This window comes from Motacilla alba, chromosome 14 (assembly GCF_015832195.1).
Source record: "Motacilla alba alba isolate MOTALB_02 chromosome 14, Motacilla_alba_V1.0_pri, whole genome shotgun sequence".
Lineage (NCBI taxonomy): Eukaryota > Metazoa > Chordata > Aves > Passeriformes > Motacillidae > Motacilla > Motacilla alba.
Genome location: NC_052029.1, coordinates 9,698,297 through 9,709,790, shown reverse-complemented (window position 1 = coordinate 9,709,790; position 11,494 = coordinate 9,698,297). Strand labels below are relative to the sequence as shown.

At 38.8% G+C, this 11,494-nt stretch overlaps 1 protein-coding gene across 2 annotated transcripts in view; it reads right to left on the bottom strand.

The window, feature by feature from the left end:
• The window catches only part of LMTK2 (lemur tyrosine kinase 2), a 42,600-nt gene that overhangs the window by 10,991 nt on the left and 20,115 nt on the right, over positions 1-11,494 (bottom strand). For both annotated transcript variants that reach the window (XR_005258604.1, XM_038150854.1), the window contains exons 7-10: positions 5,824-5,957; positions 2,625-2,709; positions 1,901-2,022; positions 74-223 (exon numbers count right to left, since the gene is read on the bottom strand). Coding sequence is in view for 1 of the 2 variants with exons in the window: in XM_038150854.1 (XP_038006782.1) it covers positions 74-223; positions 1,901-2,022; positions 2,625-2,709; positions 5,824-5,957 (491 nt within the window). In the remaining variant the exon portion in view is untranslated. The remainder of the gene's footprint in view (positions 1-73; positions 224-1,900; positions 2,023-2,624; positions 2,710-5,823; positions 5,958-11,494) is intronic.

The window sequence follows — 11,494 nt, the reverse complement described above, 5'->3', positions numbered from 1 at the left end:
ATGTGTTAAGAGAACTGAGTCATTTCAGAAACTTCAGCAGCTTTATGAATAAGTAGAAACACCTAAAGTTTACCATCTATCAGAGTATGGCTGCTCCAGACGTGGCTTGAAGGGTTTAACCTGCTTCTCCTTGATGACATGGGTTAGGACTTCCCTGTCAGAGAAGTCTGAGTAAGGCCGAGCACCATTCTCAAACAGCTCCCACAGCGTCACACCCAGGGACCTGCAAAAGAGCAGCACATGACTGGGCACTCTCAGAACTATTTTAGAGTGGCTTTTCTCAGAAAGGATATGCAAAGCATAACTGGCAAGAAGAAATAAATACTATTCCCCATTGTCTCCAGAATAACTTCAGAACTTAATTCATTTTGACAGAATGCTAAAAGCCTGAAGAATAAAGTTGCTTGAAGGCAACAACAATGAAGACAACAAAACACAGAAGGTCTCAAATAATTTGATCATGGAAATGCCCCACATGTAATGAAACATTATCTTTTCAACAATGTAAAAATAAAAAATATTGTTATATTTTTTTTACTATGGTATATAGAAATGAGATTTTAAAAACCTTATAATTAGTCCAAAAGGAGAGAAAAGGCTTTCATGAGAAATTGCAGTTATAGGTCAAACTGCTAGAAAACTCATCTTTCTTTCAGAGTTCATAGAATTCTTTATTGTCAAGCTGCAGTGGTCAAAAGCTGCCTCTGCTTAGTGCTGCATCTGTACTGTATCCAACACTAATCACATTTTCACTGAGTACAGTCAATGCTAATCTTCAGGGAATCTTTCTGTGCTCAAAATGCAAAGTAACTGACTCTGCACGTAGAATAATTTAGATTGGAAGGGGTGTCTGGAATCATCTAGTTCAAACCTGTTCAAAGCACTCTGCATAAGAGGCACTGAAGTATAAGTTGGAAACCTTAAGGCCCTGGCTGCTTGCAGTCCAGATGAACAGTATGAGCTGAGGAAGCCTCCTTGGAGGATGCAAGCAAATTAGTTTTTACATAATTTCTATATACCTTTTTTCTATATACCTTTTTTATACCTATATTTCTTTTTTCTATAATTTCTATGTATAATTTCTATGTATAATTTCTATGTATAATTTCTATATTATATATCATTTTCTATATATATTCTTTCTACTTGCTTTCTGCAACCCTACTTTTAAAACACCAAACAAACTCTAGTTTACTATTTAATATCCTTCAAATATAAAGCAGGAATTAACTACAGTGTTTTCAGAAATGTTAGCCTAATCCACAATTTCCATTATCCAAATTTCTTGGGGCTTGAGAACTGAAGTGGAACTTGGCTATTTCAAAAATGTTCATCCTCAAGAGTTCACCAGCCATTGTCTATCAGCTCTTTGGCAGCAGAAACCATCAGTTAATTGCTGCTCTCAAATGCTGCAGCAAGAACACAGCATTTTAATTAAAATGCCACGGTTCTACCAATTTCACTTCATTGGGCTCTAGTGGGATCATCTTTTTATGTCACTCAGAGCTGCTTATTCTTGGAAAAATCATTTACCATTTATTTCCTTCATAAACATCTGAAGGTATTTTTATTAATATAAAATGGTTATTAATTAATATAAATTAATCAATAGAATTATAAAAGGATGTTTATTAATTAATATAAAATAGATATTAATATACAAATGTTTATGCTTATTAATATAAACACTTATTCTGCTAAACATTTTTGCTTGCTCCAACTTTCTCTCAACAGATTTCTAAGCATCTTTGCAAAGCAGGATACAGTTTCAGCTTTACAGTGATTAGCCTACTGTACATCTGATGCATCAGGCTAATTTAAATATTATTTACTTCCTCATGTAACATTTGAAATACATTCACAAATCTCTCATTGAAATGTCTTAAAGCCTTCTACATACCATATGTTACTGTATTTATTTTGCTCTGCTGATAACAGTCTGTCTTGAAAACTTGTTACTAACTCAGGTGCAGTCCATCGTAGAGGAACAAGTTTCTTCTCATCTGTCTCAATATAATCTTCCTAAATTATTGATCAAAATGAAGGGAAAAAAACATTAAAAGGCTGAACATATATTGGATCAACTCCCAGACAGTGACAGTCCTTTCCTTAATACGTTTTTCTGTGGTGCCTATGTAAAAAAATTCTAATTAAAAAAAATAATCCTGGTTCCCCATGTAGCAGAGAAAAATGCTATGGAGGAAAATCATTGAATACTAATTTCTTGTTGAAGGTTTGGTATTTACAAAATGTTTTAAATAATGTCCTTAATTTTTCATGTCATTGATATACTTTAATATTTTGAATACTTTAATTAAGAAATTTGAACTTTTCTTTCAAACGTGTCTTAAAACACATTAAAATTAGTTTGTTCATATTGTAGGACCACTGTAAATAGGACCAAAAAAAGGTAGATTTAGCAGAAGAGTCCAGAAGCAAAACTCTACTCATCTCTAGAGAGGTACCTACTCTGGTACATTAATTCACTACAGTTATTTGCCAGCAATACTTTGAAAGGTCATTATTCAAATAAAGGACAATCAGTTCACAACTTTCAAGCATGCCTGCTGTAACCTTGGCCCCCGAATCCTTTAAAAAAGTGGTCCATGACAAGATTAACTCACCTTATACCTACTGAATCCTATACCATAATCTCCTACTTTGACATTTAAATCCGATGTAAGGAAGCAATTCCGTAAGGCCAAGTCACTGCAAATGCAAACAAACAAACAGTGAGACAAACCAGGAGGTCTTCAATGAAAATTCTAATGGGTTAACAGGAGTTTCAATTTTTAGAACAGTCAGGTCACAGTTTGAAGTATCAAATGAAAAACCAAAAAAACTATTTTTTTCGAATTTATAATCTAGAAGTCAAGGACTTATGCAGAGTTACAGGTTACAGTTGCAGGTAACAGGAGCAGATCAGTAACACAAAACAGGGCTGAGGACTCAGCATCCACTGCAGATACAGTTCAGCAATCCTCCGTGCATGAGCTATAGCCTGATCCCATAGACCTAAATCCTGCTAAAGGCTGAGGCAAGCTGGGTGCAAGAAAGGTGTGCTCTGGAGCTCCCTTCCTGATCCTCTTCTGAGGAAATTAAACCAGTCCCTGCACTCGGAAAACCAACTCATGCAGTGCAAACCCAAGCACAGGAACTGGGGAGAGTAATTTCTAAAATGCAACTGTGATCTAAACCAAACTTTAAGACAGTTTTTTTGTTGCTTACATTTTCATTAAGTTTTAGAACCTACACATGCCAACAATTGATTCCGTATCACACTGGAATACTGTGGCCACCACAGTTCTACACAAACACTCATCACTTCCAGAAAAAACAAACACTGATAGGGTTTCTCCTTAGAGAGGACGTATTGGACAAGATTTCTTTCATGGCCAGAAGGCTGTGATTTCCCTTGGGCACTCCCACTACTTCAAAGGAGAATCAGTTTAGAGCCACAAAGCCAAGCAGACTCTGCATTCTGGAATCCAAAGAAACTAAACACAGTGACAAGGCAATCACATTTAAGGCTTTCATACAAAACCCCTGGACTATTACGCTGTCCCGTATAAAAAAGTTCAAGCTGCAGTCACGTCTCTGGAACAGTGCTGTAGACTCTTAAGCATTCAAACTACACACAGCATTTACATGCAGTTATTTCACTCTGCTCACAATCCTCTCCTGGAGATTACGTGGGCTGTTCACATGCTACAGTGATGTCACCCCTCTTCACACCTATCACTGCGTGGCTTGCATTTTAACTGTCATAAGCAAAATCTATCAGCAATTCAGATTAAATAATAATTACAATATCATACTGAGCAACCAGTAATATCTTACATCTACAGTTAAGATCCTTAAGTAACAAACCCATACATTACACACGAGCCAGAATTACAGTCTTTGAAAAAGACCAACAGAAAAAATAATGTATTTCATAGAAGTCCTCCAATAAACAAATCACAAAGCTCTTGGATAGACACAGAATTTGCTTCCAGTTTCTACCATAAACCAGACCACAAATACTCATGAAACAGCACTGCTGCTGTAATAATACAAAGAGGCAGTTTTAAGAAACCCATCATGCAAACTCAGAAATTTATGCAAGTTTAATGAAGCTGGAACTGTGTCTGTGACAGCAAAGAGCTCAGCAGACTAATTGCTCAAATATTTCACTTTTCAGTTTCACACAGGGGACTAGCCAATTAAGTGCCCTGGAAGATTTCTGCCTTTGCTTCTGTTGGCTTAAAAAAGTCTCTGAAGTACAAATGGTCTGAAAGCCACAGCTTGTCTGCTACAAAGACAGATGATGATGTTTTCCTTCCCAGAGTCATTGAACTACACAGGTCAGAAACACATCTATAACCTTCAAGTATGTCCCAGAGCTTGCCAAATTGTTTAATACTATTTAAATAAATATCCTGGAAGAGAAAAATTGTTGGCTGCTTGAATTTACCACTAACAACAAAATCACTGATGCTGGAGCTTTACCACTTACTCTGACAGCATCAGGATAGTGTTGCTAGAAGTAAACATTATAATGAGAATCTTGCAGATCCACAGATTAATTATTTACCAAGTTTATCTGTACTTCACTAAAAATGTACTGTTAAATTGAATACCTACAGAGCCATGCTGCTGCAAGACAAGAAACTGATCCCTCTGTTAGACAGGTACAACTGGTATTACCTTCAAGTCATTTGAAATTGTTTAATAGGTTAAAAGAAGAGTTCTGTTCATCAGCCACCAGCTGAGTCCAGGCTTTGGGGTTTTTTCAGGGTTTTGCTGCTGTTTTAAACCTGCACCTTTTAAGACTTAGCTTTGAAAGTTCATTTCTCCTTGAAAACAAGATCTCTGCCTTTCCTAAGCAGCACTGATAAGCTCCAACACAAGCTCCTGACTTGCTGAAAGGGTGATGCAAATGCTGGTCCTACAGCAGAGAACAGACTGACAAAGTAAACTGTCTCATGGTACCCAAGGTTTCATCATGAAAGCCACATTTGGAGAACAATTACTCTTTAATATTTTAGTCATCTTAGAGGTTAATAACTTCCAGTTCCTTAATATCTTTACATCTAAAGCAAAAAAAATTTTTTTTTGTATTTTTTTGGGGCAACTTGTGTCATGAATGAATTTCCAAGCCTTTTGCAACTACTGCCATTCTTTCAGTATTCACTACATCAACTTTAATTAAAAAGAATTATATTAATTAAAAATAAATCTAGCATTTCCCCTGATGGAAACAAGATTCTTCTCCTAGAATGATTACTTTGAAATCTGACTACCTCCTTTAGTGAAGATTTAAAGGTTACATGAACAACATCAGTGAGAGGATACCCAGTCAGATTTTCCCTCTGAACTCAGCTTCCTCCTTACTGCATTAGAAAGGAGGTTTTTTCCCCATTTTTAGTAATACAGGCAACATTACCAAAGAAGTTCTAAATTTCTACAATCTAATAAAAATTCACAGCACATAAGATTCACGGTAACTGAATTTTAACATCCCTCCCTCCCTCCAGAATAAAGGAAATTAATTTGACTTGGCCAAGAATTAATCAAACAACTACATGTGGGCTGGCTTGGCACCAGGTTGTGTTCTTTGGGCTGCAAACCCAAAGAGCAGCTGATTAGCTTTCAGGCAGGTGGAGCTGAACACCAGGCACTGCAGCTCAATTAGCACCTTCATTAGCATCACACCTTCATGCCCCAGGCTATTTCACACGTTTGTGCAAACACAGTCTTCAATACCCCTGGATTTTCGTGAAAACACCCGGCTGAATTTCAGCGTGCATCTTGACTGACTGGCATTTCCCTGGAGCCTACCTGTGCACAAAGTTGTGTTTGTGCATCACAGCGATGCCGGCGGCAATCTCACATGCCATTCTCTGCAGCAGCATTATCTGAGACTCTCCCCTAATGTGCTCCTGCTCATTGCAGATGTAAGTTTTCAGGTCACCCTGTAAAAGAAGTTGAAGATATTTATTAGCCTTATATATTGGTTGAATCCAAAAAATTTCTTTTCAATAACGATCCAACTGACCACATTACTTATTTACCACATTTATGCTCAATAAAATAAAGCTCCTCAAGTTTCCAGTCTCCATAAAGGATCTTACAAAAGTCATCTAAGGCATTTGGTATTGTCCTTAAGGGTTTTTAATCTAATCATTTAGTAATTAACATGCTAAATCAGACTGCCACATAAAACCTGTCATGCATTAGTAACTTCCATTAAAAAAACCCAGAGTTTTATGAGCCTCTGCTTTTAAATGAGATGAGTTTTCAAGTGCTCCAAATCAGCAAAGCTGTCTGTCTGGAAATTTGTAAGGGGCTGGAAAGGAGAGACTAGAGAAGAGAGTTTCAGACATTGCCAGCTCACCAGAGCTTTCTATATAAAAAGCAGGGTAATACAGCCCATTCCAGTCAGAGAATTCTGATGATGGCAGCAGTTTCACTGAACCCAGGCAACGCTGAGCAATAGATATGTAATTAATGAGCCCACAGAAGCACTCCATAAATTACTAAAAAAAGAAGCTTTGAAATAGAGGAAAATAATTGAATACTATCCAAACATCCAGGAAATGGAAGGCTTATGTAGTAAGAGAATCCAAGGGAAAAAACAAGTTTCTCATGTCACTGTTGTTCATTTTCTCACAGTCTGACTTTCAATCCACCAGTCCTGTATTTTCGTTAATTAAAATACCGACTTTCTGAAAGGTTAACAAAATATTTTAAAGACATTTCTGTATTGAGACTGCACAGCATATATCACAACTTGTTTCACCAGCATTACATCCTGGGCTTTGTCTATGTCCACTGTCTTCCCAAATCCTGGGCCAGGAAGCTCTTGCCAGAGCAGAGTTCCAAACAATTAGGAAAGGAACAGCGTTTGTAACACACATAGGTTCCAAACGGCAGAGCCCAAGGAATTCGAGCCCTGAACTCCCAGCTGAGCTGACTGTAGGTGGCAGCAAGAGCCTGAAGAAAGCCAGACTCTAAAACTGTCATTCATTAAAACAGCAACTGCTTGCTTAGGGCTTGTCCCAGGTGGATTAAGTTCCTAGGATGCCTGAAATGCACCCAGGAATTACTTTTTAATTTTTAAATGCATTAGTAACAGCAGTGCTGTGTGACATCCCTTATTTAGTAAATTATTCATGTAGGCACATATTTTTGTAGGAAAACCAACTTTTATTAAATCTAGCACCTTGAAACATACTGGTTCTATGCTCCCATTCTGGAATAATTAAGGCTACCATCAAGGTTAAAAATATAGAATAGGAACTTTTGGTACTGCTCTAAAAGGACATTTCTTGTACCAAACTGGGGTGAACCAATGGGTCACACTCAGGGGGATGAACTGCCTTTCAGAAGACCCTGGACAAGCTAAAGATTGTTTCAACAGGGACCTTAGGAAACTCCAGAAAGACAAATGCAAACTCTCACAGCTGGGAAGGAAAAATCCCTTGCAACAGCACAAAGTGAGCAGTGGCCAGCTGGGCAGCAGCTCTGCAGGAAAGGACATGGGCATCCTGGTGGGCAGCGAGCTCCAATGAGCCCCGTGTGCCCTGGCAGCAGGCTGGGAGCAGCTCCTGGCCTGCACAAACAGGGCCAGGCCCAGGGGAGGTCTCACCACCTTCTCAGCACTGGTCAGAGCACACAGACCCTGTGCTCAGAACTGGCTGCCCCAGAGCAAGACAAACTGGAGTAAGTTCAGGAAAGAGGCACCACAACAGTCAGGGGTCAGAGCATTTCCCCATGAGGAGAGGCTGAGGGAACCAGGCTCATTCAGCATGGAGAAAGACAGACTTCAGCACAATGACTGCCCAGGACAAGCTACTGAAGACCAAGCCAGGCTCCTCCCTGTGGAGCATGGATAGAGGATGAGAGAGGACAGGCATGAGCTGAAACATGGACAGCTCGCACTGAGTGTAAGGAAAACAGCTTTTCACCTAGGGACGTGAACAGAAGTACAGGCTGCCCAGAAAGAACATGCAGTTTCCATCCCTGGATGTTTTCAGGATTCAGCTGGACAAAGTCCTGAGAAATCCATTCTGACCTCAGGATGATATTGCTTTGAGGAGGAGGCTGGAGACCTCCTGAGCTCCTTGCTAGCCTGAATTACCCTATGATGCTTCCCTGCCTAAAAGCAGACAGTAGCAACACAGCAACATTATCCCTGCACTATTTTGAGAGCCACAAAATGGCCCTTAATTGACAGACTTTTTAACACAGTAAATATCAAAGGTTATATATATCTGAATAAATGCAGTTCTGCAAAATTCACTGCAGAGACATCTAAATATAAAAAGCTCAATAATCATGCTTGAGGAAGGCTCTACTTTCTCTCCAACCTCCTCTGCCACTCTGCCTTTTCCCTCCTCTCCTGGGATTCCATGAAGAACTAAATTTTGCCTTTCTTCCCATCCTTCTCTGTTCAGCCATTTTTGTAAGTTTTAATACACTTTTCCTCTGTAACAGCCAGAAGCTGGGGCACACTTACAGTCAGTACTCTTTGGCAGCTTTCTGTTTGTGCAAATTCTATACTGGGTTCATGTGAGCACCCAAATGGCTGACATGACTTTCTAACCAGAAGGCACTGATGGTTTTAAAACTGATGATGGTGTTAAAAATGTGAAACAGTTACCAAATTACATCTACTGAACACATTCTACCAAATTGTCATAAACTGACAAATCCCCTCTTTATTGTTAAACCACACACCACTGATAAATCTGCTCTTTGGCTCATATCCTATTGGCCATGATCATTAAATAAATTCACTGAACTCTTTGATTGTGATGTTTTCATTGCAAAAATTCTTTTTTGACTAGAACATGCTTTCAAGTGACAGTACATAAAAAAAGGACCAATCACTGCAAGTAGACATCTTCTCCTAACAGCAACATCCCTGAAGTAAGCTACAGAGCATTCCAGGCAAATACTGCATCCTGCTGATCTCATCTGCCCAGGGAATTGCAAGACTTGAAGAATTTCTGTAAGAATTTGATAGGCAAATCAGCCTCACAATATACATGCAACTTCCACATTTGAATAACTTTCCTTTTACTCATAAATTATGTCAATCCATTAGAGGATTTGCTGTGCTGACAAAATGCTGGCCACACACAGGGCTGAGTAATATATTAAAGTTAATAAGACAGCTACCACTATTTTTAACCTGGCATCATTCTGCAATGTTTAACAGTGAACAGTTAACTATTCATAGCAGACTGCACCAACATACACTGCAACCAATATGGGGAAAGGGGCTGTTAGATCTTTTTGAGCATTTTTTTTTATATTTACTATTTGCTAAATAATTTTAACACAGGCAAAGCATAGAATTTAACAGCTTAAATCACTTGTGTGCGACTGATTCCTCTTGTTTCTTTCCCAGCTCTGCAAAGCAAGGGATCCAGAGCAACTTAGGTTACATTATAAAAGAGACTAAATGTTAGCCAAAACAGTTCTTGCACATGCAACCAGCAATCTTGTGTAACAGAAATGTATCAGGAGTTTCTGGGGCCAAGAAAACAAGTAAGCCAGCCTGCCTGACATTCAGCATTGCCACCCTGACAGCTGTGGTTTCTCTGCACTACAGTTTCCAATGCCTCTGATCAAAACCTTTCAATGCCAAGGAGCCTGGGAACTGATAATCCAACAGGGCTGCCTGAGCAGCCAAGACAAGGTCAACTGGCCCTAAAAAGGCTACAAACCCAAGCAAGAAAAGTAGCAAAAGGAGGACACGCTGTGATAAACTAAGAGTTTGAAGGAGTGGAAATAAAACAACCTCTGTACCTTCCAGACTGAGTTGGTCAGCAGAACAGCCACACTTTTTGTTACTTAGTATGCCAAATTTGCTAAACAAGGTCAACACTGCCATGTGAGCCTCAAAAGAACTGGTCAGGTGAAGATATTGAAACCTCCTATCCAACACAGCTCATCTTCTTCCTACGCTTTTTCAGAACTATTGAATTCTTAAACACAGAAGGGATTGAAACAAGTTTACTTTGCTGGATATACACAGACACCACCATAAGATACAGGAAAGAGCTTTAGCTCAGCATTAGAGCACTGGCAGCTGAACAGGACCACATTTCTCATCCTTCCCATTTGAACAACAGTCACCACAGACACTGGAACCTTTAGTCAACCACTTCAGTTCCACCTGTCCTTATGCTTTTTCTGCTGAAGAATCACTCCTGTGTGTTTTGGAAGCACTTCCATGCACCCCAATTCACCCAATTTCAGGGGAAAAAAATACAAACAGAGCTTTGAGATCAATTACTAGAAATCTAAAAAACCAAAATAATTGCCATTCCAACTGCAGTGACAAAAAAGCTTCCTGACACTCCCCTAAAAACCTTTTTACTAAAAGAACCTCTTTAGCCACATCTCCTATTCCATCATGCTTCCCTTACATTCCTTCCTTCCTGTCTCTTCTCTGCACTTTCTCCAACATTGCCACCTCCCATTCAGGCCCTGGACCACAACAAGGATCGGTGATGGACTGGGATACTGAGCTGCTCACTTGGCCCAGGCTCTGCACCAAGCTGCAAAGGGAACACTGTCCCATCTGCCCAGCCCCTGAGTATTTGTGTGCACAAAGAAAAATCTACCATCATGTCTAGGAGACACTCAACTCTACCAAGCAGAGAACTCTGTAAGCGAGCCAGACTTTAATATGAAAGTTATGTTTAAGTGACTGTAATATATAATTTTCTAAAACCAAGTTTTAGTTCACTTGGAATAGAATAATGAACACAGACATTTATTTTCCATTCCAAAGAAATTACCTAACTACACTCAAATTTGTAAAACTACCACTTTAACTGTCAAGCTTACTGCCCCCAGTTAAAGTGAAAATCTATTTTATCCCCTTAAATAAAATCCTCACCAGATTACTCTCCAGGATCATGACAACTTCTGGCATAAATAATGAAGAACCAAACAAGGATATTATTTTTTCCTGTATACCTAAAGTAGGGCAATCTTTAAAAGCTACTCCATCTTCGAATTTAAAGTTGGATTAAATCACATAACTATTTGGAAACATGGCAGCAACTAAATCTGATTTGGATGTATATCTGATAGACTCTGTGAAATGCAACTCTCTTTCCAGGATCCTTTTAAAGAAACTCCAATCTGAATAGCAGGTTTAAAAACCAGTAAGTCGTATTCTATTTCTACATTGAAAAACTATGAAAAACCTTATCTGTTAACCTTAGGCACAGAGTTTTTAATTGTTAGCCAACCTAGAACATTTCACTTTGATCACTCACTTTAAAAGTTCAGGCATTTCTTCCATTTGGAAAAGAAGGATTTTATCAGCATTTCTGCCTCATGAATTTACCACAGCTAATACGTTTGAGCAAAAGAGCAGCATGGAAAATATAGTTATTTAAGGTAACAGATTAATTGATATTTCTCCAAAAACACAAGTTCATGCTAAGTAATTTAAATTGCCTGAGGCAACCAGAAGCAGATTTCT